The sequence below is a fragment of the Gorilla gorilla genome, chromosome 19 (genome assembly GCF_029281585.2).
Source record: "Gorilla gorilla gorilla isolate KB3781 chromosome 19, NHGRI_mGorGor1-v2.1_pri, whole genome shotgun sequence".
Taxonomy (NCBI): Eukaryota; Metazoa; Chordata; class Mammalia; order Primates; family Hominidae; genus Gorilla; species Gorilla gorilla.
In genome coordinates this window covers 18,699,502-18,726,155 of record NC_073243.2, presented here as the reverse complement: position 1 = coordinate 18,726,155, position 26,654 = coordinate 18,699,502, and the positions used below count along the sequence as shown (strand labels likewise).

The 26,654-nt window shown below is 53.2% G+C and overlaps 1 protein-coding gene across 1 annotated transcript in view; it reads left to right on the top strand.

Moving 5' to 3' along the window:
• TRPV1 (transient receptor potential cation channel subfamily V member 1) overlaps positions 1 to 26,654 on the top strand; it is a 44,542-nt gene that overhangs the window by 7,047 nt on the left and 10,841 nt on the right. Inside the window, exons 2-12 of the mRNA XM_031003346.3 lie at positions 10,487 to 10,803; positions 11,517 to 11,683; positions 11,753 to 11,905; positions 12,476 to 12,616; positions 12,765 to 13,063; positions 14,500 to 14,679; positions 16,953 to 17,111; positions 19,437 to 19,529; positions 22,342 to 22,412; positions 25,085 to 25,250; positions 25,658 to 25,724. Of these exons, the coding sequence (XP_030859206.1) occupies positions 10,520 to 10,803; positions 11,517 to 11,683; positions 11,753 to 11,905; positions 12,476 to 12,616; positions 12,765 to 13,063; positions 14,500 to 14,679; positions 16,953 to 17,111; positions 19,437 to 19,529; positions 22,342 to 22,412; positions 25,085 to 25,250; positions 25,658 to 25,724 (1,780 nt within the window). The 5' untranslated portion in view covers positions 10,487 to 10,519. The remainder of the gene's footprint in view (positions 1 to 10,486; positions 10,804 to 11,516; positions 11,684 to 11,752; positions 11,906 to 12,475; positions 12,617 to 12,764; positions 13,064 to 14,499; positions 14,680 to 16,952; positions 17,112 to 19,436; positions 19,530 to 22,341; positions 22,413 to 25,084; positions 25,251 to 25,657; positions 25,725 to 26,654) is intronic.

The window sequence follows — 26,654 nt, the reverse complement described above, 5'->3', positions numbered from 1 at the left end:
GAAGGTGCTGTTCAGGTAAAGCCAAAAACCATGCCAACAAACGTTTCCTGAGTGCTGCTTTGAGCAAGGTGCAGGCTAGGTTCAGAGAGGGGAGGGCAGGCACGAGAGCCGTATTTATCTCACCCTGGAGCCGCTTAAATCTGCAAAGCAAGACACAAGAAAATCATGACGTTAAATGTCCATACAAGATTTAGAAAGCTCCAGACGAGACTAGTAGAGCTGTCACTGTCCTTCGGCAGGCGTGTAGCCTGTCTGTGCTTCTTTCCTTATCAGTAAAACGGGGACAAAATTGTACTCACCTCATGAACTCTTAGTGAGGTCTGATGAGATAGTGCATATAAAGTGCTCATGCCAACACCCAGGACGTTGTACGCACTCAACACATATTCATAGCCATTACTGTTGTCATTATTGTGGCCGTGAGTACTGTGCCTGTTGCCATAGGAAGCGCATTGGTTGAAGTTCCTGTAGGAGTTTAGAAGTGAGCACTTCTGGAGTTGGGTGTGGTAGCTTATGTCTGTAATCCCAGCATATTGGGAGACTGAGGTGGGGGATCACGTGAACTCAGGAGTTTGAGACCAGCCTGGCAAGATGGCGAGATTCTGTTGCTACCAAAAAAAAAAAAAAAAAAAAAAAAAAATCCAGGCGTGGTGGTGCACACCTGTAGTCCCACTTACTTGGGAGGGTGAGGCAGGAGGATTCTTTGAGTCCAGGAGGTTGAGGCTGCAGTGAGCTATGATTGTGAGTCACTGCACTCCAGCCTGGGTGACAATGCAAGATATCACCTCTTTAAAAAAAAAAAGGTGAGAAATGAGCTCTTTATGCTGGGGCCTTTGGGAGAAGGTGGGATTTGAGCATCCCTAGGGCTCACCTCGCACTTGAAGATGGGTTAAGTGGGGTACTGGGATGGAGGAGGGTGGGGGAAAGGGTGGAGTCAGCACGTTTAGTGTGGCTGGGAAGGGGTGTGTCCAGGTGACAGAAGGTGGGTTTCGGTGGGAGAGGAGACTGGGTCTGTGGGCTCAGGGTGCGGGGGTGGGGCGTTGCTCAGCAGTGGGGACCCCTGTGAGGCAAGGGGGCCTGATCAGGATGAGCTTCCAGGACTGTTGATCTGGAGGTGAGGGGTTGTGGGAGGTTGGACCAGGGAAAGGAGGCACTTCTGGTCATTCAGGTGAGAAGAAGGGGCTCCCAGGTAGAGGAGGGATGGACGGAAGCCACAGAAACAGCCCAGGGAGGGCCGAGAAGGAGAGGCTGGAGGTCACAAAGGGCACCGGGTTTGGTGGCCAGAAGGAAGTTGATGCCTTTCCAGGCAGGGACTGCTGCAGGGAGGGGGCGGGAGGGAATGTGGAGGGAACAGGAGCCCATTGTGGGTTATGCCGGGGGGAGGAGGCTTGTGGGCTTCACCTGCAGATTCAGGGAGGCAGGGATGGAGCTCAGGGAAGAGGGCTGGGTGGACTCTGGATGAAGCAGTCGCTGACTTGGACACATCAGACAGGTCCTTGGGAGGGGCCAGGCGAAGGTCTCCAAGACAGTGGTGGAGCTGGAGAAGATAAGGCTGCCGACGGGGTCCTTGGACCCCCATGTGTGGGGAACGGCAAGAAGAGGAGAGCAGCCAGGGAGTCCCGGCAGGAGTGGCCAGGGCAGGAGGAGGGCCGGGACTTCCCCTGCAGGCCTCTGAGCAGGCACTGTGCCCTGTAGACTCCGGTGATACTGTTAGCACCAAGGGCTCTGTTAACAAAGAGGACAGGACACATTTAGTGATGTGTGCTGTGTTCGCTGGAGATGGTGCTGTCTTTTGTTTTGTTTTGTTTTGTTTTTTTTGAAATGGAGTCTCGCTCTGTAGCCCGGGCTGGAGTACAGTGGTGTGATCTCAGCTCACTGCAACCTCTGCCTCCCAGGTTCAAGTGATTCTCGTGCCTCAGCCTCCAGAGTAGCTGGGACTACAGGCGTGCACCACCACGCCCAGCTAATTTTTTGTATTTTTAGTAGAGACAAGGTTCCACTATGTTGGCTAGGCTGGTCTTGAACTCCTGACCTCAGACAGTCCGCCCACTTCTGCCTCCCAAAGTGCTAGGATTACAGGCTTGAGCCACCGTGCCCGGCTCCGTGCTGTCTTTATTGAAGGCAGAAACCACTTTGGAGGCTAAGGCAATGGTTCTGGAGAAGAAGCATGACCCTCCCCTTTCCCAGCCATTGCTCTATCCCACATTGTTAGAAGGAAATGATCCCAGAGGACTAGAGAGTTGAGAGATCACCACTGCTGAGTCTTTTATATATGACAGATCCCACTTCTGGGTCTATATGTGCCCAAAAGAATGGAAAGCAGGGACAGGACCAGATATTTGCATGCCCATGTTCATAGCAGCACTAGTCACTATGGCCAAAGGTGGAAGCAAGCCAAGTGTTCATCAGCTGGTGAATGGATGAGCAAAATGTGGTCCATCCATCCCGCACCCCAGTGGAATATTACTCAGCCTTAAAAAGGAAGGAGGGCTGGGTGTGATGGCTCATGCCTGTAATCCCAACACTTTGGGAGGCTGAGGCAGGTGAATCACAAGGTCAGGAGATCGAGACCCGCCTGGCCAACATGGTGAAACCCCATTTCTACTAAAAATACAAAAATTAGTTGGGTGTGGTGGCATGCACCGGTAATCCCAACTACTCGGGAGGCTGAGGCAGAAGAATTGATTGAACCAGGGAGGCGGAGGTTGCAGTGAGCTGAGATCACGCCATTGCACTGTAGCCTGGGGGACAGAGTGAGACTTCATCTCAAAAAAAAAAAAAAAAAAAAAAGAAAAAAGAAAAAAAGGAAGGAAATTCTCTTACAGGCTACTACATGGATGAACCTTGAGGAAATTATGCTAAGTGAAAGAAGCCAGTCACAAAAAGCAAAAAGACAAATACTGTATGATTCCTGACCAGAGGACTCCTAGAATAGTTAAATTCATAAAGACAGGAAGTTGAATGGTGGTCGTTAGGGGGTTGGGGTCGGGAAGGGGAGTTAGCGTTTAATGGGTGCAGGGTTTCAGTTTGGGATGATGAAAAAGTTCTGTGCATGGATGATGCTGATGGTTGTACAATAAGGTGAATGTGTCCAATGCCAGTGAACGGTACAGTTAAAAATGGTTAATATGACGTGGGGCACAGTGGCTCACGCCTGTAATCCCAGCACTTTGGGAGGCCGAGGTGAGTGGATCACGAGGTCAGAAGTTCAAGATCAGCCTGGCCAAGATGGTGAAACCCCGTGTCTACTAAAAATACAAAAATCAGCTGGGTGTGGTGGCTCGTGCCTGTAATCCCAGCTACTCGGGAGCCTGAAGCAGGAGAATTGCTTGAATCTGGAGGCAGAGGCTGCAGTGAGCGGAGATCACACCAGTACACTCCAGCCTGGGAGACAGAATGAGACTCTGTCTCAAAAATTAAAAAAAAAAAAAATTCATAAAGACCGAAAGTTGAATGGTGGTCGTTAGGGGGATGGGGTCGGGAAGGGGAGTTAGTGTTTAATGGGTGCAGGGTTCAGTTTGGGATGATGAAAAAGTTCTGTGCATGGATGATGCTGGTGGTTGTACAACAGTGTGAATGCACTGAGTGCCACTGAACTGTACTGTTAAAAATGGTTAATATGGTAAATTTTGTTATATATATTTTGTCACAATTTATTATAATATATAAATATATATTTTGAGACAGAGTTTCGCTCTTGTTGCCCAGGCTGGAGTGCAATGGTGTGATCTTGGTTCACTGCAACCTTCACCTTCCGGGTTCAAGCGATTCTCCTGCCTCAGTCTCCCGAATAGGTGGGACTACAGGTGCCCACAACCACGCCCGGCTAATTTTGTATTTTTAGTAGAGATGGGGTTTCACCATGTTGGTCAGGCCTGATCTCAAACTCCTGACCTCAGGTGATCCACCTGCCTCAGCCTCCCAAAGTGCTGGGGTTACAGGCATGAGCCACCGCGCCCAGTCTTTTGCCACAATTTATAAACAAGAATGAATGCTAACATTCATATTAATTGAAGCTAACATGACACACATAGCATAAACAGGTGTCTAAGTGGCCAGGCGCAGTGGCTCACGCCTATGATCCCAGCACTTTGGGAGGCCAAGGCAGGTGGATCACTTGAGGTCAGGAGTTTGAGACCAGGCCTGACCAACATGGTGAAACCCAGCCTCTACTAAAAACACAAAAATTAGCCAGGTGTGGTGGCACGTGCCTGTAATCCCAGCTACTTGGGAGGCTGAGGCAGGAGAATCGCTTGAACCTGGGAGGTAGAGGTTGCAGTGAGCCGAGATGGCACCATTGCATTCCAGCCTGGGAGACAGAGCAAGACACCATCAAAAAAAAAAAAAAAAAAAAGTGACTAAGCGAGGGGTATGGTGGGTGTGGCATGGTGGGATGGGCCTGGCTTTTATGCCTAGAGCAACGTGCGGCCTGGGCAATTATCTAATTATCGGTTGTCTAATTGCCCGGCGTCACGCATTTCTCACCTGTAAAATGGGTATGACAGTCTCTGCCCTCCCACTGCCTGGGGTTGCTGTACGGCCTGCGAGAGCGGGTTTGGGAAAGCTCTTTGTCAACTGTTGTGCGGAGTTGGTGGGGTGGCCACACTTCAATGCCTTGACTCAGAGGTCAGAGCTTTCAAGCGACCCCAGGCAGGGCTACGAGGGCCTCTCCGGCAGTGGCTGCTTATTCCAGGCTGGGCCTGCCCTACGGCTTGTTGGCGTCCCGCGGGCAGCTGCTAGGATGGTTTTTGCAGGGCATTTGGGCCGCAGCCTGGATGCATACCTAGACCTCACTGTTTTCCTCAGCCAGGGTCTGGGAGAGAATGAAACCTATTGTTCTAGTTATCTGCTGTATGTGACTCTCTCCTGTGTGTTTCTCTCTTGTGGGTCTTCTCTCCTGTGCATTTAGGGTGGTATGAAGTGAAGAGAGAAAATAGACACTTGTGGCCGGGCGCGGTGGCTCACGCCTGGAATCCCAGCACTTTGGGAGGCCGAGGCAGGTGGATGACAAGGTCAGGAGTTCAAGACCGGCCTGGCCAACATGGCGAAACCCTGACTCTACTAAAAATACAACAGTTAGCTGGGCGCAATGGCAGGTGCCTGCAATTGCAGCTATTCGGGAGGCTGAGGCAGGAGAATCGCTTAAACCTGGGAGGCGGAGGTTGCAGTGAGCTGAGATCGCGCCATTGCACTCCAGCCTGGGCGACAGAGTAAGAATCCGTCTCAAAAAAAAAAAAAAGGAAATGACACTGATAGTTATCTGTGTTTTGTGGTTCCCTGAGGAACCCCCAGTTGAGAAGAAAGGCTGGGACCTGGCTGACCCAGAAGCCCCCCTCGACGCCAACCCCTACTCCAGGTTTGGAGACCCAGGAACGAGAGGCCTAAGAGAGTTAGGGACTAGTTCAAGGTTGCTCGGACTCTCAAAACAAGTCCCTAATGCCAGGCCAGTACTGTGTGGCGGGCAGCACGACCCTCCATTCCCTCTTTATTTTGAAAACGGAACAGTTACAGGACGCTAGTTTTGACGTCACTGGCTGTGAATGTCATTTGTGGAGCCGTTTCCCAGACCTCCGGGGGCAGGAGCCACAGGTTTGGGAGGCCGAGCAGCGCCCTCCTTTCCTGAGAGCTGAGGTTGCAGCTCTGGCTGGCTCTGGTAAGTGCTCTGCAGCCCTGGCATGGCTGGAGGAGGGGCAGCGGCTAAGTGGTTTCTGAAAAAGGGCAAAAATGATGGGAAAAGCTTTGGGATCCTCTGGGAATCAGAGCCGCAGCAAAGGCAGCTGCTTGCATCGCTGGAAGCGTTTTCTCCTTGAGTGCCGAAGGGCGTCCACAGCGACTCCTGCTAGTGCAGGGCAGCTGCTGCCAGGGCCGGGCCCGGGACCCCACGGAGGCGGGGAGACCACTCTTCTCCCACACGAGCCCAGCTCTCCCTTCGAGTAGCAACCGCCTTCGAGCTCACGAGCACCCGTGGGCCTGGGGTGTGCCCGCGTCTAGCTGGTGAGTCCCTTTCTTTGTTTGATGGCCAATGCAGACGTTAGCTTTTAGGATGGCATAGTGAGTGGCCAAAAGCTGGGCCCTGTCACTTCCCAGCTGTGCGACTGTGGGCAGGTCCACTCACCTCTCTGTGCCCCAGTTACCTTATCTGAAAACGGGGGGTAGTAACAGTGGCTGCCTCAAAGGTGGTCGTGAGGCTGAAGCGAACTTGTGGTGCCCTCAGCCTGGCTCCTTGGAAGCACCTGGGAGGTGAGAGTGGAGGTTGTTGTAACCGGGGTTTGTTCTTGTTGCTCCTGCACCAGCCGTCCTCGGGGGAGGAGGCTGCAGCTGCTGCTGAGGTTGCTGGTGTGTGGCCGGAGGTTTTCAGCGCGTCGCCCTCTCTGTGGAGTGGACGAGCGCAGGGCTGGGAAGCAGGCACACTGGGTCCTTGTGCTGCTGTCCTATCTCTTTGTTTTTCACCCCTGGGTTGGGAAGCCCACAGCCTACTGCCTCCCTTTGAGAGAAGGGACTATTGAGAATAATCTGGCTGGGTCCTGGGCCAGCGTTCTCCCAGCTTCCAGAAAGTCCCCAGTGGCGAGCGGGAGGTGCTCCCAAGAACTTGGATGGATGGATGGATGGATGGATGCTTTGGGCAGAGAGGGGAGCAGGGGAGCCACACGCCAGGTTGTCTCACTTGCATTGGGGAGAGAAGGGATCCTTCCCCCAGAGGGTAGGCAGTATCTGTTCTGGCTTTGGAGTTGAGAAAGACTCAGAGATCATACCAGGTCTCTGTGGGCAGAATCGATTCTTTTAGGATTGTCCTTTAGTCCAGATCGATGAGTTTGTGAATCTCGTGTAAACCAGAATCGCCATCTCCATCACACAGCCAACACTCATTTGCCTAAATCATGGTAGAAGTTCCCCTGATCACTGCAGAATGTTTTGCGGTGACAGGTGCATCACCACGGGCTTAGGTGCAGGGTACACTCCAGGCCTGGCAGTGGAGGGCTGTCCTGACCCTGTTCCCCGGCCCAGCCCAGGGCACATGACCCCTCAGTTCCTGTCCCACCCCGTTCCCTGGAAGAAGCTTGGTTTCCAGTAGGGAATCAGGTGCAGAGTGTGCAGTATAGACTCAGCGTTTGTCGACTGACTGAATGATAGCACAATCCAGGCTGCTTCCTGTTGGCTGGGTTTGGTTGGACTGGGACCCGTCAGAGGAAAAGGCAACGCCGCTGACAAAGAACATTGCCGAAAGGTTCATGGGAGGCTCCGGCTAACAGGTGCTCTCTTGCTGGGCTGCGTAACGAGCAGCCCCTATTCTTATTCTTAGCTTATTCTTGGAGACCACAGACATCCCTGGGACAGCCAGGCGTGGGTATGGCCTGGGTCTTAGTCACACTGCATTTTGGGGTTCCTGAGCTGCTTGTTTGAGTGAGAGGTGCTTCAGGTTCAGGTCTTATGCCTAGCCCCTTGGGTGAGAGGGCCTATTCTGATTGGCCCCCAGGCCCTGCTGTGGAGTCTGGGTCTGAGTTGAACTGCTGAGAAAGAGCCCCAGACCTCCAGCATCGTGGTGGAGCACTGGAGATGCTCTGGAGCCAGCCTGCCTGGGGTCAAGTCCGGGTTCCATCTCTGACTGTGTGACCTGGGGGGCATGCCATAACTGCTCTGTGCCTCGGTCTCCTCATCGGTGAGGTATTTCCCTCTTAGGGATGTTGTGGGAATTAAGTGGGTGAAGGAATGCGAGTCCTGAGAACCGTGTCTGCTTTGTGCACGTGCTCAGACGCATCAACGATTCTGCTTCTCATTCGCTTCTGGTGCCTTTTAAGCGCTGCCAGGTCTGTCCGCACCGTGAACAGTCCTTGACGGGGTGTTATCTTCAGAAAGGGAAGACTAGCACCCGGCCCCTCAGGCTTCCAAAGCATCATCCATGCAACCATGTTGGCTTTCAATTCCTTGGAGTTAAGGCTGACGGCCATCTGGTTCTAACCCGGCCGCCTGTCTTCCTGTCCCACTGACTTCCTGTTCTTCAGCTGCTCTAGGCTTCCCTGTCTGTCTCCAGGCTCTAGCCCACCTCTGTTCCCTTCCCAGGCTCAGCTCATCCATCACCAACTGCCATGGACCCCTCTTCAGCACCCTGCCCCCTCCTGCAGTCCCTCCGCCCAGCCAGTACCTGGTTTCTGTCTCAGCGGGGAGCTGACTCCTCTCTGTGCCCCCAGCGCAGGGCTGGACTCTGAGGAGGAGGACTCAGTAGATGGGTATTGAGTGATGAGATGAGGGAATCGGCTTTCTGTGGCCGGGAACACTCCTGCTGCAGGGGGTCCACCTGATGGGTGAGTCAGAGAAAGACTCAGGCCTGTTGAAAGTGGATCAACAGGCAGGCAGGGAGATGGCCAGCAGCCAGCTGTCCGTCCTGTTCACAGCCTGCGGAGTGGTGAGGCTGCCTCTGTGTTTTCATGGATCTGAGATTTAGGACGTAGCTGGTTTACAGCCATGGCCCAGTTGTGTGCTCTGGAGTTTCACTGCCTGAATTTTCACTTGAAAATGCAGGACTTGGGAGTCTCTCTGAGCCATTCTGGCTCGGGAGATTGCCTGATTATATATTTCAAAAAAAAAAAAAAAAAGAAAATGCAGGACTTGAGAAGCCTCTCATTCCTTCTGTGGCTGTTTTCCAGAATGTAGCCACTGCTGGAACAGTAATCTCCCTAACTTCCTACGGAAATGGCAATTAGAAGGGTCTGATTGCTCTTATTTCCCCATGCGTGCAGCTGCTGCTGCTGCTGCTTTTTTTTTTTTTTTTTTTTTTTGAGACAGAGTTTCACTCTGTTGCCCAGGCTGGAGTGCAGTGGCACAGTCTCAGCTCACTGTAACCTCTACATCCCGGGTTCAAGTGATTCTCCTGCCTTAGCCTCCCGAGTAGCTGGGATTACAGGCGCCCGATGCCACGCCTGGCTAATTTTTGTATTTTTTTTAGTAGAGATGGGATTTCACCATGTTGGCCAGGCTGGTCTCGAACTCCTGACCTCAGGTGATCCACCTGCCTTGGCCTCCCAAAGTGCGGGGATTACAGGCGTGAGCCACGTGCCCAGGCCAGTACAGCTTCTTCATAAGGAGATGGATCAGGAAAGGTCCCTGCCCAGGAGGAGGTCACAGGGTGCGGGAGAGATAAATCAGTGACAGATAGCAATTGCTGGACCACATGGTAGGCTGTGTGGGACAGACGGTCAATGGGCTGGGCCACTGTGTGGAGGACAGCGGGGAGCATGAACAGGGCAGGGATCTGGGGGCTTCATGGAGGAGGCGGCATCAGTGCTGGATCCTGAGGGGAAGTAGCATCTGAGTGGTGATAGGACTTGTGCAAGGGTAGACGGAGGAAAAAGCCCTTAGGTGGAGACCCGATGGGAATAGAGGCTATGGGAGGGAGGTATGGGCCAGCCCTGGGTGCCAGGGAGTGGGGATGCCCAGCCAGAGGGAGGGGAAGCATGGGGATGGGGCAGGATGGGAGTGGAAAATAGCATCAGCTCATGTGTCCGACTACACACGCTGCTGCCAGCGGCCAGCTGATCTCTAGGTGTTCAGGCGTAGAAGACCAACCAGCTCCAAATCACTTAAAGCCTAAACGTTCCCCGTCTCTACTAAAAATACAAACATTAGCCAGGCGTGGTGGCGGGCGCCTGTAATCCCAGCTACTCGGGAGGCGGAGGGAGGAGAATCGCTTGAACCCGGGAGGTGGAGGTTGCAGTGAGCAGAGATTGCCCCATTGCACTCTAGTCTGGGTGACAGGGTGAGACACACACACACACACACACACACAAGCCTAAACATTCAAGGCCAGGATGCTTGACAGATGCTGATTCATAAAAATGACAAAAAGCACAAAATCCAAAATCTAGTATAAGCTCAGTGGCTGTGGCAGCGAGGTTGAAGAGCGAAGGCAGGCCGGGCACCTGGCTGATGATGCGTGGACCCGTGGCACAGCAGGGCCCCGCAGTGCAGTGTGGGTGTGGGTGTGGGTGGGCCAGTCTCTGCCGCTCACCCTATTCCAGGGACACAGTCTGCTTGGCTCTTGTGGACTCAGCCATCCTCATCACCAAGATCCTCCCTGAATTCAGCCCACGACGGCCGCCCCGGCCATTTTCCTTGTTCTGTGTGGGGAGGGAGGCAGTGTGGTAGTTATCAACCTCACCCTGCAGAGGAGGCACCTGAGGCCCAGAGACGAGGAGGGATGGGTCTAACCCAGAACCGCAGATGGCTCTGAGCCGGGGGCCTGTCCACCCTCCCAGGCCGACGTCAGTGGCCGCAGGACTGCCTGGGCCCTGCTAGGCCTGCTCACCTCTGGGGCCTCTGGGGTGAGAGGTTCAGTCCTGGAAACACTTCAGTTCTAGGGGGCTGGGGGCAGCAGCAAGTTGGGGTTTTGGGGTACCCTGCTTCACAGGGCCCTCGGCAAGGAGGGCAGGTGGGGTCTAAGGACAAGCAGTCCTTACGTTGGGAGTCAACCCCGGCGTGGCGGCTGCTGCAGGTTGCACACTGGGCCACAGAGGATCCAGCAAGGATGAAGAAATGGAGCAGCACAGACTTGGGGGCAGCTGCAGACCCACTCCAAAAGGACACCTGCCCAGACCCCCTGGAAGGAGACCCTAACTCCAGGCCACCTCCAGCCAAGCCCCAGCTCTCCACGGCCAAGAGCCACACCCGGCTCTTTGGGAAGGGTGACTCGGAGGAGGCTTTCCCGGTGGATTGCCCTCACGAGGAAGGTGAGCTGGACTCCTGCCCAACCATCACGGTCAGCCCTGTTATCACCATCCAGAGGCCAGGAGACGGCCCCACCGGTGCCAGGTAAGTCCGCGTCTGGAGCCCCCCTCCCTGCTGGGAGCCCAGCTGGCCATGGAGATGCCACAGGGTGGTCTGGCTTCTGGGCTAAATGTCACAAAGCCAGGGGGCTGGAGAGCCTTAGGGGTGGTCTGGTCCAGCGTCCTTCCTCATGTGACCTCGTGGGATGTGCAGTCACGGGGGCTGGTGTCTGTGCTGGGTCTAGGTGTCCACGCCCGCAATGCCTACCAGCCACAGACACTTGGACTTGAAGTCTAAAAGCTCAAGGGCAGGAGGCTTTTGGAGAGCACAGCACAGCTCCAGTGAGCTGCAAGGCAGGGCAGGGAGGGCCACAGGCTGGCTGACTTCTGGGGACTGTGAGGCCACCTTTTCCCTTAGAGGGGCTGTCTACACCACTGCCTCCACCTCCCTCCGTGCCCACCAGGCTCCTGCCTCCCAAGCTCCCAAGCAGGCAGAGAAGCCAGTGGTCTGGGAGTAGGAGGGTGACTTTCTAGATGGTGTCTATAGACAGGGTGGGGACAGAATGGGGACACATGCTCTCCACTGTCCCTGTTACATTGGTTTTCTGGACAGTCACCTAGACTGAGGGGAAGCTTTTATATCATTTTTCCCCTTTTTGGTTTGCCTTGGGATTTAGTCGTGTTCCCTTGACAAGCTCCGAAGGCCTCAGGGCCGAGGGGAGGCCAGGGTATGAGACGAGGGTGTTTTCTGGCCCACAGGCTGCTGTCCCAGGACTCTGTCGCCGCCAGCACAGAGAAGACCCTCAGGCTCTATGATCGCAGGAGTATCTTTGAAGCCGTTGCTCAGAATAACTGCCAGGATCTGGAGAGCCTGCTGCTCTTCCTGCAGAAGAGCAAGAAGCACCTCACAGACAACGAGTTCAAAGGTGGCCCCAGCGCTGGGCTCGGGGAGGGCCCTAGCCCTGGCCTGCCCTGACCCTCCCTTTGTCTTTCAGACCCTGAGACAGGGAAGACCTGTCTGCTGAAAGCCATGCTCAACCTGCATGACGGACAGAACAACACCATCCCCCTGCTCCTGGAGATCGCGCGGCAAACGGACAGCCTGAAGGAGTTTGTCAACGCCAGCTACACGGACAGCTACTACAAGGGTGAGGAGGGCGGCGGGGCCAGGCATGGCTCAGCCCGCAGCACCGGGAAGCAGGAGGGCATGGTTGTCCCTGGGCCTCCTTGCTTCTCTGGGATCCTTACTCCCTGTCCCAGCCACTGCCTTGGTGGCTCCTAATCCTAGGGGGTCCCTGCCTCTCCCATCTGCTGGCTTGATTTCTCCTGGTCCTGGGGGTCTCTGCCTCCCCGATCTGATGTCTCCTCTCTTGACCCTGAGAAGTCCCTGCCTCCCCCTGCTGACTGGATGGTCCCTGTCCCTGGAAGTCACAGCCTCTGGCCTTTCTCTCTGCTGCTGTTCCTTGCCCCCGGGGCAATTTTGACTCCTCTGGCTTCCAACCCGTTATTTCCTGTTCCCAGGGGTCTCCTGTCTCAGGACCTTGCTGGGACCCCTTGGGGGACCCTGGCCTGGCCTCCTGCAGTGGGGGGTCCTCCAGGCACTTTCTGCCCAGTTCCTCCTGCAGCAGCTGCTGCCTGCCCAGAGCCCTTCCCCAGCACCTGTCCCGGCAGCCCCACAGGACTGTGACCACGAAGCCAACCGTGCGCGTCCTCTGTAGGCCAGACAGCACTGCACATCGCCATCGAGAGACGCAACATGGCCCTGGTGACCCTCCTGGTGGAGAACGGAGCAGACGTCCAGGCTGCAGCCCATGGGGACTTCTTTAAGAAAACCAAAGGGCGGCCTGGATTCTACTTCGGTAGGGAGACGGTGTGGCAGACCCTGATCAAATTTTTGGCTTTTGCTAAGGGGAGGTTTGGGCAGAGACAGAGGGAGTTGGAGGCTGGTGGTTCAGGGGCCAGCTGGATCTCACTCCTGAGGCCCACCTGGGCCCTGTGTTCATGCAGGTGAACTGCCCCTGTCCCTGGCCGCGTGCACCAACCAGCTGGGCATCGTGAAGTTCCTGCTGCAGAACTCCTGGCAGACAGCCGACATCAGCGCCAGGGACTCGGTGGGCAACACCGTGCTGCATGCCCTGGTGGAGGTGGCCGACAACACGGCCGACAACACGAAGTTTGTGACGAGCATGTACAATGAGATTCTGATCCTGGGGGCCAAACTGCACCCGACGCTGAAGCTGGAGGAGCTCACCAACAAGAAGGGAATGACGCCGCTGGCTCTGGCAGCTGGGACCGGGAAGATCGGGGTAAGAGGGGGCTTCAGCTCAGGCTGGTGCGGTGCAGGGATGATGGCATGGGAGAGGACTGCCTGACTCACTGCGGGAGCCTGGCATCGCTATCTGTGTGTGCGGGACTCTGATTCTGTCATACCAGCCTGTAGGGCTGTTAGAATAAGTCTGAGAAATTGGGAGCCACAGGGCAGAACCCTGCAATGGCCAATGTGCCATTTTGGATTTCCAGCTCTGAGTATCAGCAACAAGACATGGGGTGGGGTAGGGTGCTGGGCAATGGAGGAGGGACTGCCTAGGGTGGAACAGAAGAATAGCTGTTGGGCTGGGCGCGGTGACTCACTCTTGTAATCCCAGCATTTTGGGAGGCCGACGTGGGTGGATCACCTGAGGTTAGGAGTTCGAGACCAGCCTGACCAACCTGGTGAAACCTCTACTAAATATACAAAAATTAGCCAGGCGTGGTGGCAGGTGCCTACAATTCCAGCTACTCAGGAGGCTGAGGCACAAACATCACTTGAACTTGGGAGGCGGAGGTGGCAGTGAGCCAAGATTTTGCCACCGCACTGTAGCCTGTGTGACAGAGCAAGACTCTGTCTCAAAAAAAAAAAAAAAAAAAAGGAAAAAGAAAAAAGCTGTTGGTGTTTTTCCATGGAGCATGGCAGGCAGGAGCTTTAGGTAACAAGGCTGATGGCTCCAGCTCCCAGCTCCAGCTGGTGACTCCTGGTGACAGGCCTCCAGCTCTTGGCCTCAAGTGATCCTCCCACCTCAGCCTCCCAAGTAGCTGGGATTACAGGCATGAGCCGCCCCATCTGGCTCTCATTTCTTGCATTCTCTTTCTTTCTTTCTGGCTTGAGGTTATCGAGAATGGACCACCGCTGTCCTTCATGGTGAGATGGTAGAGCTGGGGCCTCGCCGTGAGGGGATTGTGGGCCTGATATGGTGCAGGTAGTATCTGAGGCAGCTGGCTGGTTGACGTTTGTGTGTTTTTTTTTTTTTTTTTTTTTAGATGAGGTTTCACTCTTGTTGCCCAGGCTGGAGAGCAGTGGCACAATCTCGGCTCACTGCAACCTCTGCCTCCCAGGTTCAAGTGATTCTCCTGTCTCGGCCTCCCAAGTAGCCGGGATTACAGGAACACACCACCATGCCTGGCTAATTTTTTTTTTTGTATTTTCAGTAAAAACAGGATTTTGCCATGTTGGCCAGGCTGGTCTCAAAATCCTGACCTCAGGTGATCCACCCGCCTCAGCCTCCCAAAGTGCTGGGATTACAGGCGTGAGCCACCCGTGCCCGGCCGGCTGGTTGATCTCAATGGTGGTCAGGAGTGGGTGGGGACTCGCCTGGGGCTTAGGTGGGGCCACCAGCTGGGCTGAGAAGCAGAGCTGGTTGTTGAGGTACTGTCTGAGGCTGAGCCTGGGGCTGGCCTCTGACGGGCTCTTGCTCCCCGGGGGCAGGTCTTGGCCTATATTCTCCAGCGGGAGATCCAGGAGCCCGAGTGCAGGCACCTGTCCAGGAAGTTCACCGAGTGGGCCTACGGGCCCGTGCACTCCTCGCTGTACGACCTGTCCTGCATCGACACCTGCGAGAAGAACTCGGTGCTGGAGGTGATCGCCTACAGCAGCAGCGAGACCCCTGTGAGTGGCTGGGGCACAGCCAGGGAGGGCCTCAGGGCCTCTGCACCCCAGCCCCAATCCCAGCCCCTGGTCCAGCTCCAGCTGGCTTCTCAGGAGGGAAAGCCTGCTGCGCCCGGGTCCAGGCCCTGCAGCCTCACGTTCCCCACTCATGCCCACTGAATTTTCCCTAAGCATAGCAACCATACGTGATTATCATCCCATAAAAACAGAAACGTTTCAGAGGAACATGGACAAGAGGACCCTCCTTTTATACTATTTAAAAACGCACAGTTTCATTTTGTTTACATAAATGAGATCAGACTATACACAATGTACAACAACCTTTTTTTTTTTTCACTTGATGGCAGGGCGTGTAGATTTTTCTTTTTTTTTGAGACGAAGTTTTGCTCTTGTTACCCAGGCTGGAGTGAAATGGTGCCATCCCGGCTCACTGCAACCTCTATCTCCCGGGTTCAAGCGATTCTCCTCGAATCCCAAGTAGCTGGGATTACAGGCATGCGCCGCCAGGCCCTGCTAATTTTTTGTATTTAATAGGGACAGGATTTCTCCATGTTGGTCAGGGTGGTCTCGAACTCTTGACCTCAGGTGATCCACCCTCCTTGGCTTCCCAAAGTGCTGGGATCACAGGTGTGAACCACTGCGCCAGGCCAAGAACTTATTTTTGTGTAGGTGTGAAGTAGGCATCTTACTTAAATATTTTGGCTCCAAATGAATGTCTTAGTGTTACGTAGTGAGTAATCCATCCTGCCACGCTGTTTGGAAAGGCCACCTTACCTGTCCCTTCTTTCTAAGGTGATGCTCTGAGCTCCTAAGGCAGACTTGGGGGCTGGAGTCTGTGCCATCAGCAGTGAGGGGCTTCCACGACATCTCACAGGTCAGAGGTTGCGTTTACAGGAGCAGAGTCCGGGGCTGGGAAAGGCCTGGTCTGCTCTGCCTCCCCTGGGCTGCCATGCTGAACCTGGGCCTCCAACTCAGAGTGCTGGATACAAGTGTTCCCAGAGGAGAGGTCCAGATAGGAGGTGGCCTCAACAAGGGCTGCAGTATTTGACCTGGGGGAGAGGCTCTGGGACCACCACTGACATCTTCATGTCTCTAAAGGCTCTCAGGGACAAGGAGTGTGGACTTGTCCTGGGGACCCTAGGGCAGAGCCAGGACCACTAGTGGAAAGTAGAGAAGACCAAAGAAGAGGTATTCCCTACAGGCAGTGAGTCTCCATAGGCCTCTTGAGGCAGTAAGGAGTTTCCCATTCCCAAAGGCATTCAAGAAGACACTGATCAGGAACCTCTTTGAGGGAGCTTAAGTTTGGGGTGGGGGTTGGACTCGATGGCCTGAGGGAGGCTGGGATGATCTGATTTTGGCTCACCAGTCTCAGGGATACTTGAACTTATTTTTATTTTATTTTATTTTATATTTTGAGACAGAGTCTCGCTCTGTCACCCAGGTTGGAGTGCAATGGCGTGATCTCAGCTCACTGCAACTTCTACCTCCTGGGGTTCAAGCAGTTCTCCCACCTCAGCCTCCCAAGTAGCTGGGATTACAGGCATCCACCACCATGCCTGGCTAATTTTTGTATTTTTGTAGAGAAGGAGTTTCACCACGTTGGCCAAGCTGGTCTTGAACTCCTGACTTCAAGTGATCCACCTGCCTCGGCCTCCCAGAGTGCTGGGATTACAGGCATGAGCCACTACACCCGGCCTATTTGAACTTTATCAAAGTCTCTGGATATGAGACATTTGCCCCAAAGCATACTTGTAATGATGGCATGAGGCACTGGGCCCTCCTGGGGCAGGAAGGGCCTCCTAGTTCCCTGCCTCCCTGCCGCCCTGCCTGACCCAGGGCTGGAAACGTGAGAAGTGAGGACCCAGAGGCTCTTTCCTGCCTGCCCTGAGCCCCTCATGCCCAGGCTCTGCCTAAGCCAACTACTTCCCATTACTGTGGGCTCTCGGGAGGGAGTTATTAGACACAACAGGCATAGACTATTGGGCAGTGCGGTGGGCCATTAAGTGAGCACTTAAGAGCTTGTCCAGTTTCACCCCATTCACTGCACCTCTGGGGACACTGAGGCCAAGAGGGCAGGTCCCTCCGTGAGCCGTGGCAGTGCTGGGACCAGCGTCAGGCTATGGCTGCCGTCTGGCTCAGACCTCCCATCTCACCTGCTCCGTGGGCTGAGGACTGTGCGGGCCACATGGCTGTGAGGGGCACCACGGGCTGGTGTGGGCGTGCGAGGATTTCCTGCTGCAGGAGGGAACCTCACTTCTCTCCCCACCCCCTAGAATCGCCACGACATGCTCTTGGTGGAGCCGCTGAACCGACTCCTGCAGGACAAGTGGGACAGATTCGTCAAGCGCATCTTCTACTTCAACTTCCTGGTCTACTGCCTGTACATGATCATCTTCACCATGGCTGCCTACTACAGGCCCGTGGATGGCTTGGTGCGGCCAGAGGCTCAGGCCTCGTGGGCGAGGGTGTGGGTGGTGGGGAAGGGGTGTGGGCATTTCGGGAGACCTCCCCGACCCCAGGCCCAGGCTCTGCCCTGGACTTCTTCCCAGCTTGCGGGAGCGATGGATGGAGAACCTGGAGAACCTTGTATCCCTGCGCCCATCTCCCCTGCCTCAGGCTGTACAGGAGACCCGCCCCCTTCCCGCTTCTCAGTTCCTCTCCTTTAGCCTTGAGGTCCTGTGGGGCTGAGTGTGTGGTGACTCAGGTCCCTGATTGCAGATGGGGTGTACTCGGTTAGAAAGCATGCAGGGGCCGGGCATGGTGGCTCACGCCTGTAATCCCAGCACTTTGGGAGGCTGAGGTGGGCAGATCACCTGAGGTCTGGAGTTTGAGACCAGCCTGACCAACATGGTGAAACCCCGTCTCTACTAAAAACACCAAATTAACTGGGTGTGGTGGAGCCTGCCTGTAATCCCAGCTACTCAGGGAGGCTGAGACAGGAGAATCGCTTAAACCTGGGAGGTGGAGGTTGCGATGAGCTGAGATGGCACCACCGCACTCCAGCCTGGTCAACAAGAGTGAAACTCTGTCTCAAAAAAAAAAAAAAAAAGAAAAATCACGCAGGAATTTGGGCTCGGGACAGGGCTCACCCCTGGCCTGGGGGTCCCCAGGGATGTGGGCTGGTGTCTAAGCCCAGAGCCCACCATCATCCTGCTTGCCTGCCCTCTTTCATTCACTCACTTGCTCATTATTCATTCCCTGGATTTAGACTTTTGAGCAGCTCTGTGCCAGGCCCTGGGCCATCCATCAAATCAGCCTAAGACCAGCCTTTTTCCTCTGCCAAGAGCCAAGACTTCATCAAACTTCTGGACTTAGTCCTTCGTGTCCGATACCCAGGGCACTTAATTTGCTGCTTTTGTTTCCAGGGCACTTTACAAGTTTACTTACTTACTTAATTTTTTTTTTTTGAGACGGAGTCTCGCTCTATCACCCAGGCTGGAGTGCAGTGGCGCAATCTCTGCTCACTGCAACCTCCACCTCCCGAGTTCAAGTGACTCTTCTGCCTCGGCCTCCCGAGTAGCTGGGACTACAGGCGCCCACCAACATGCCAAGCTTATTTTTATATTTTTAGTAGAGATGGGATTTCACCGTATTGGCCAGGCTAGTCTTGAACTCCTGACCTCAAGTGATCGCCTGCCTCGGCCTCCCAAAGTGCTTGGATTACAGGTGTGAGCCACCGTGCCCGGCTGCACATTTACTTTAAAAACTCAACTTCATAATTGCATGAAACCCGATTTCTGTCCACCTATTAAGGCCACATAACGACTTCCTTTTTTTTTTTTTTTTTTTTTGAGACGGAGTCTCTCTCTGTTGCCCAGGCTGGAGTGCAGTGGTGTGATCTCAGCTCACTGCAAGCTCTGCCTCCTGGGTTCACGCCATTCTCCTGCCTCAGCCTCCCTCTTTTTTTTTTGTTTTTTGTTTTTTGAGACAGAGTCTCGCTCTGTTGCCCAGGCTGGAGTGCAGTGGCGCCACCTTGGCTCACCGCAACCTCTGGCTCCGGGGTTCAAGTGATTCTTCTGTCTCCCAAGTAGCTGGGATTACAGCCATGAGCTACCACGCCTGGCTAATTTTGTATTTTTAGTAGAGATGGGGTTTCTCCATGTTGGTCAGGCTGGTCTCGAACTCTCGACCTCAGGTGATCCGCCCGCCTCGGCCTCCCAAAGTGCTGGGATTACAGGCGTGAGCCACTGCACCCGGCCAGTGACTTCTTTTTAAGAGAAAAATGTGCTGGTAAGGCAAGCTGATGAACTAGTGCTTAGGAAATGTGGATGGTGACCCACTCCAGGAAATGGCCACTGAAACACAAGGGTGACACCCACGAGTGTGTGTGGCACAGTCTCTCCCTCCATGGTCAGTGGGAGTCCCTGACACTCGTGGGAGACTGGCCATGGGCTGGGGTGGCAGCGGGATGTGTATGGCGTGGGGTCCATGAGAGTGCTTCCACCTGTCCATCACCCTGCTGTCCATCACTCTGCTCCCAGCCAGGAGGAGCTCTGGGCCTGCCGGGACATTGCCTGGGAGGCGGCACAGCATTGTAAGATGCTCCGCTTGGCACCTGCAGGCTGCCACTTTGGGGAATCAGGCCCACAGAGGGGCCTCCTTGCGGGCGCTCCCCTAATAACACACTGTCTTTGTGTGTCCTTCCTCTGATGGAGGCTGTGCCTCCTGGGCAGGGACTATGGCTTCATGGACCTGGTCCATGTTTGTTGAATGAACGAATGAGTAAATGGAGTTACCAACTTCTCTGCATCTCACAGCCTCCCTTTAAGATGGAAAAAACTGGAGACTATTTCCGAGTTACTGGAGAGATCCTGTCTGTGTTAGGAGGAGTCTACTTCTTTTTCCGAGGGGTAAGCGTTCCTTCCCACATTGTGAGTTTCCATTATCACCAAAACAAAAAGCCAAGAAGATCCCTCAGCACTCACTCACTTTTTAATTCATGAGACACATCATAGCCCTACTTGGGGAGCTGAGAGACGCAGAGGTGAAGATGAGAGCCCTTCAGTCAGTCACCGCGGGGTGGGAGGGTGCTCAGGGCGTCTCCACGGGCCCAAGGCAGGCAAGCTTGAAAGTAGACACTCCAGCCACTCCACGGAACGGAATATTTGATTACAGGGGCAGAGTGGAGGCCTCTTAAGTGATAGGATCATGACTGGTCGTTTTTTAATTAAACCAATCTGTTAAAGCTCTGAGCAATGAAGGAAATCTCCATGCATACTGGAATCTTTTTTTTTTTTTTGAGATGGAGTTTCGCTTTGTCATCTAGGCTGGAGGCTAGTGGCACGATCTCGGCTCACTGCAACCTCCGCCTCTTGGGTTCAAAAAATTCTCCTGCCTCAGCCTCCTGAGTAGCTGGGATTACAGGCACCTGCCACCACACCCGGCTAATTTTTTTGTATTTTTAGTAGAGGTGGGGTTTCACCATGTTGGCCAGGCTGGTCTTGAACTCCTGACCTCAGGTGATCCACCTGCCTCAGCCTCCCAAAGTGCTGGGATTACAGGCGTGAGCCACCACACCAGCAAGGAATTGTTTTATTTTTAACCTGAAACTCAAACATGTGCAATCCTTGGCCATTTTTTTTTTTCATGCAGGAGTAATCTTTTCTTTGAATGTGGGACTCACTGTTTCCGATTTTACATCACCTTTCTTGCAAAAGCCATATTTATATAATCTAAGATTTCTAGTTTCAGCTTCTATAAAGAAGAGTGAGAACTTAGCTGCGTATAAAAAAGTCTGAATGTAGAATTTGAGATGATCATTGGTTTTTGTTTTTGTTTTTTTTTGACTCTGGAAGCCCTTGTAGTATTTTAATTTTAATTTTTATAAGATGGGGTCTTGCTGTGTCACCCAGGCTGGAGTGCAGTGGCATGATCATGGCTCACTTCAACCTCCGTCTCCTGGGCTCAAGCAATCCTCCCACCTCAGCCTCTGGAGTAGCTGGAACTACAGGAAGCCGTCACCATGCCCAGGCTCCACTGTGATTTTTTTTTTTTTTTTTTTTTTTTGAGACGGAGTCTCACTCTTTCGCCCAGGCTGGAGTGCAGTGGCACGATCTCCACTCACTGCAAGCTCCGCCTCCTGGGTTCATGCCATTCTCCTGCCTCAGCCTCCCAAGTAGCTGGGACTACAGGCACCCGCCACCACGCCCGGCTAATTTTTTGTATTTTTGGTAGAGACGGGGTTTCACCATGTTAGCCAGGATGGTCTCGATTTCCTGACCTCGTGATCCGCCCACCTTGGCCTCCCAAAGTGCTGGGATTACAGGTGTGAGCCACTGCGCCCGGCCCCATTGTGATTTTTTTTTTAATCTGAGATGGAGTCTCGCTCAGTTGCCCAGGCTGGAGTGCAGTGGTGTGATCTTGGCTCACTGCAACCTCCACCTCCTGGGTTCAAGTGATTCTCCTGCCTCAGCCTCCTGAGTAGCTGGGACTACAGGTGCGTGCCACCATGCCTGGCTAATTTTTGTATTTTTAGTAGAGACGGGGTTTCACCACGTTAGCCAGGATGGTCTCGATCTCCTGACCTCGTGATCCGCCCACCTTGGCCTCCCAAAGTGCTGGGATTACAGGCGGGAGCCACCGCGCCCGGCCTTCTATTGTGATTTTTATCCCCTAGTCTTTTTTGGTGTAAGCTCTATCCAATTTTTTTTTCAGTCACTCACCTTTATGGAATTGTTCTGTCATTGAACTCCGTCTTCACAGAGACATCTGTCTTTCTTTTCACACTCATGGTTTACATTACAGTAAAGTACAGTGCCACAGTAGCAAGTGTGGCTGGAATGGCAAAAGCAGGATTGGCCTGTGGGAGGGAGCAGAAGCGTGGGGGTGTCTTGGACAGGACTCATGGCTGACAGTGGCGGCTTGTTACAAGAATTTTTATTTTAACGCTTACTTAAGAAAAAAATATGCTCGGCATGTGAAAAATTAAGAAAAAGGTGGCTCACGCTTGTAATCCCAGCTACTTGGGAGGCTGAGGCCAGGAGTTTGAGACCAGCTTGGGCAACACAGTGAGACTCTGATCTCTTAAAAAAAAATTAGGAAAAAGCTCCAATTAGAAAGAAGAAAACAATTTGCCCAATTCAATACAGCAACTGATAACATTTTAATGATTTTCCTTCCTGTCTGTACTTCTGGGTATAGTTGTAAATCCACTGTGTAATTTTTTTTTTTTTTGTGATGGAGTCTCGCTGTCACCCAGGCTGGAGTGCAGTGGCGCCATCTTGGCTCACTGCAGCCTCTGCCTCCTGGGTTCAAGCAATTTTCTTGCCTCAGCCTCATGAGTAGCTGGGATTACAGGTGCCCGCCAGCACGCGCAGCTAATTGTTTTGTATTTTTAGTAGAGACGGGATTTCACCATGTTGGCCAGGCTGGTCTCAAACTCCTGACCTCAGGTGATCCACCCGCCTTGGCCTCCCAAAGTGCTGGGATGACAGGCGTGAGCCACCACGCCCGGCTTCCACTGTGTATTTTTAACCATCTCTACTGACTGGGCCACCTAGTGTCACCCCATTGGCCTGACCCTTGCTGTTCTGCTCTTTTCACAATCTGTGCTTTCACACATTCGACCACCCCATCGTGGTGCCATTTAGGAAGCAACTGAGTGCTCACCATTTAGCCACATCGAGCATTGCCTGGGATCTTACTCTCTCTGTTTACCTGCAGATTCAGTATTTCCTGCAGAGGCGGCCGTCGATGAAGACCCTGTTTGTGGACAGCTACAGTGAGATGCTTTTGTAAGTGACACTTTGACTCATTCCCAGTCCAGTCCCCAGGTGACCGCAATCAGTTCTCACTTGAGCTCTCACTCACGCCGGGCCTGGTACATAGTGGGACCTCAGTGAACATGCCGAGAGAATGGCGGAAGGCACTGAATACATACTCGGGGGATGAATGAATACTGAGGGCCTGCTCTGTGCCAGGTATGTGCCAGGGGCCAGGGATCGAGAAACTGTGCCGTGACTTACAGTCCAAGTGAGACGGACCCTTGTTCACCTTCCCACTCATTGTCCATCCATCTGCCGTTCGCGGGGTTGGCCCTGGAATACTGGATGAAACAGACATGGCGCCTGCCTTTGGGGAGTTTCCTATCTTTAACGGGGGGTTGTGCAACCTTGGCACTGTTGATATTTTGGACTGGGTAGTGCTTAGTTGTGGTGGTGGTGGTGGGGGCTGCCCTGTGCATCGTAGGATATTTACAGCATCACTGGCCTCTACTCGCAGCTGCCTGGAGCTTCCCCATCCCCCAGTCGCCTGGAGCTTCCACATCCCCCAGTCTTGACAATCAAGAACATTTCCAGATATGGCCAAAGGCCCCTCACTTGTTTTGGGGGGTGGTGCCAGAATCACTCCCGGCTGAGAACCACTGCTTTAGGAGGAAGCAGATGAGTGAAAGCACAGTTATAGAACAGTTTGGATGGCCGGGCGCAGTGGCTCACGCCTGTAATCCCAGCACTTTGGGAGGCTGAGGCGGGTGGATCACTTGAGGTCATGAGTTCAAGACCAGACTGGCCAACATGGTGAAACCCCGTCTCTACTAAAAATACAAAAATTAGCCAGGCATGGTGGCACGCACCTGTAATCCCAGCTACTCGGGAGGCTGAGGTGGGAGAATTGTTTGTACCCGGGAGACAGAGGTTGCAGTGAGCCCAGATCGTGCCATTGCATTCCAGCGTAGGTAACAGAGCGAGATTCCATCTCTGAATAAATAAATAGAACAGTGTGGATGTGGCAGGAAACCTCCTTCCTTCAGAAAGTAAGCCAGAGCCTCAAGCCCCAGTGTGCACCGAGGGCCTTCCAGAACCTGTCTCCTGGGATCTCGGCTCACAGCCCCCGTCCTGATCTCTTCCTTCCTGGAAGGACAAGGAATAATTTCGAATCCTCTTGAAGCTAGCTTGTCCGTACGACTCACAAACCGCATCCTTTCACCCAGTTTTTTTTTTGGACAAGTAAAACTAGAATTAGCTTTATTTTACATGATTGTGAAAGGTAGACTTTTTTAATTTTAATTTTTTTTTAAGAATTTAGATTCAGGGTACATGTGCAGGTGTGTTAGGTGGGTATATTGTGTGATGCTGAGGCCTGGGGTTCTAATGATCTGGTCACCCAAGTAGTGAACATAGTAGCTGATAGGCAGTTTTTCAACCCTTGTCCCCTCCCGGCTGCCCCACTTTTGGAATCCTGAGTGTTTATTGTTCCCATCTTTGTGCTTGTGGGTACCCAGTGTTTTGCTCCACTTATAAGTGAGAACATGTGGGATCTGGTTTTCTGTTTCTGTGTTAATTTGCTTAGGATAATGGCCTCCGGCTACATCCATGTTGCTGCAGAGGACATGATTTCATTCTTTTTTATGGCTGCATAGTATTCCATGGTATATACGTACCGCTTTTTGATTATCCAGTCTGCCATTGGTGGGCACCTGGATTGATTCCATGCTTTGCTATTGTGAATAGTGCTTTGATAAACACAGGAGTGCAGGCATCTTTTTGGTAGAATGGGTTCTTTTCCTCTGTTTTCCCCCTAATCTTGAGATACCTATACTTTAGCCCTGAAAGGCAGACTCAAGAGGCAAGGTCTGTAGGTTTACCACACACTGATTTACCTGCCTAAGAGAAGCAGTGTTCTACATAGCATTGTGATTCTCCTGCCTCAGCGTCCCCAGTAGCTGGGATTAGAGGGGTGCACCTTGCCCAGGTAATTTTCATATTTTTAGTAGAGACGGGGTTTCACTGTGTTGGCCAGGCTGGTCTTGAACTCCTGACCTCAAGTGATCTGCCTCCCAAAGTGCTGGGATGACAGGTGTGAGCCACCACGCCTGGCCACTATATATCCTTTTATGTACTTTTTATTTATTTATTTATTTGAGATGGAGTCTCGCTCTGTCTCCCAGGCTGGAGTGCAGTGGCATGATCTCGGCTCACTGCAACCTCCGCCTCCCGGGTTCAGGTAATTCTCCTGCCTCAGACTCCTGAGTAGCTGGGATTATAGGCATGCACCACCATGCCTGGCTAAATTTTTTTTTTTGTATTTTTAGTAGAGGTGGGGCTTCACTATGTTGGTCAGGCTGCCCTCGAACTCCTGACCTTGTGCTCCGCATGCCTCAGCCTCCCAAAGAGCTGGGATTAAAGGCGTGAGCTACTGCGCCTGACCTTTAGGTACTATATTTATATCTGTGCTTTATACATAAAGAGTGAGATTTTGCACAGCTCCTCACCAAGCCAATTTCTGCTCCTTGGGGACGATGCTGCTTCCACGGAGAACGCCTGGGCTGAAGGAGTCAGGACAGCCCAACCCTAGCTCCTATCGCGGCCTGCGGTCTGGACCTCTGAGCAGCCTGTGGCCTTTTGTTCTGGGGGTGCCAGGCCTCCCGGGTTCCCGTAGACGGAGCTTTCTGCCCCTCCACCCTCAGCTTTCTGCAGTCACTGTTCATGCTGGCCACCGTGGTGCTGTACTTCAGCCACCTCAAGGAGTATGTGGCTTCCATGGTGTTCTCCCTGGCCTTGGGCTGGACCAACATGCTCTACTACACCCGCGGTTTCCAGCAGATGGGCATCTACGCCGTCATGATAGAGAAGGTGGGTTCCCTGGGCCCCAGTGGGTCTCCTCAGAGCCCGCTTACCTCGTGGGCGTGTGAGATGGGGCCAAGAACTCCGCCCATCCTCTCTGTCGTGCCTGGGATGGGGCTGGTTTAGCCCCCAGCCCATTTTCCAAGAATCAAGCAATCTGGCCCTGACCCAGGTGTGTGTAGGGGGGGTCCCCTGAAACCTGACCCCCCCCTGCACACCAGGCCTCCATCTCCTGACCAGAACAAAGGCTATGGGGGAAGGGTGGGTGACTCCCTCATGACCCCTGAGCTGAGAACCAGCAAAGCAAACCGCCCTACACGTTCTCAAGATGCATCCCCAGGCCGATGCGGCCCGGCCCTTCCCTCAGCTCCTCCTGGGCCTGGCCTCGGCTCTAATGAGCCTGCTGTCTCCTGCAGATGATCCTGAGAGACCTGTGCCGTTTCATGTTTGTCTATGTCGTCTTCTTGTTCGGGTTTTCCACAGGTAATGAGCTTGGTCAGCACTGGGGGAGGGCAGGGGTCCTGCTTGGCTGAGCCTTCTAAAGACTGCCAGGAGCTGAATGAGAAGGCACCGGGTAGGCAGGTGCATGTCTGCAGGTGACTGAGAGGGTGGACAGAGGACACACTGAAATGAGCCCCAGGACTTGGCCACGTGTTATATAAAATGCTTTAAGAATTTTCCAGGCTGGAAGTGCTGTGGCTGCCACATAGCATTTTGGCTCAGTTGTTTTTTCAACTTTTTTTTTTTTTTTTTTTTTTTTTTTTTTGAGATGGAGTCTCGCTCTGTCACCAAGGCTGGAGTGCAGTGGCACGACCTCGGCTCACTGCAACCTCTGCCTCCTGGGTTCAAGCAATTCTACCTCAGCCTCCCAAGTAGCTGGGACTACAGGTGCACACCGCCATGCCCGGCTAGTTTTTTTGTATTTTAGTAGAGATGGTGTTTTACCATGTTGCCCAGGCTGGTTGCAAACTCCTGACCTTGTGATCCACCCGCCTCGGCCTCCCAGAGTGCTGGGATTACAGGTGTGAGCCACCGTGCCCAGCCCTTGAACTTTTAATTTTGACATTATTTCAGACTTCCAGAAAAGTTGCAAGAATAGAACCAATAACTTCTCTACACTCTTGACCCAGATTCCCCCCAAATTACCACATTTTATGTTATCACTTTCTCTACCCCTATACACATGTGCACACACAAACATGAACACATGTGCCACGTGTGAAAAAGACTGAGAGTAAGTTGTGGATATGATCAGGCTTTTACCATGAAATACTTCAGCGTGTACTTCAGTGTGTATTTCAGTGTGTATTTCAGTGTGTATTTCTAAAAGAAGTTATTGTACATAAACACAGTTCAGTGATCACAATCAGGAAGGTAACATTGACCCACACTATTAGCTAACCCATAGCCTTT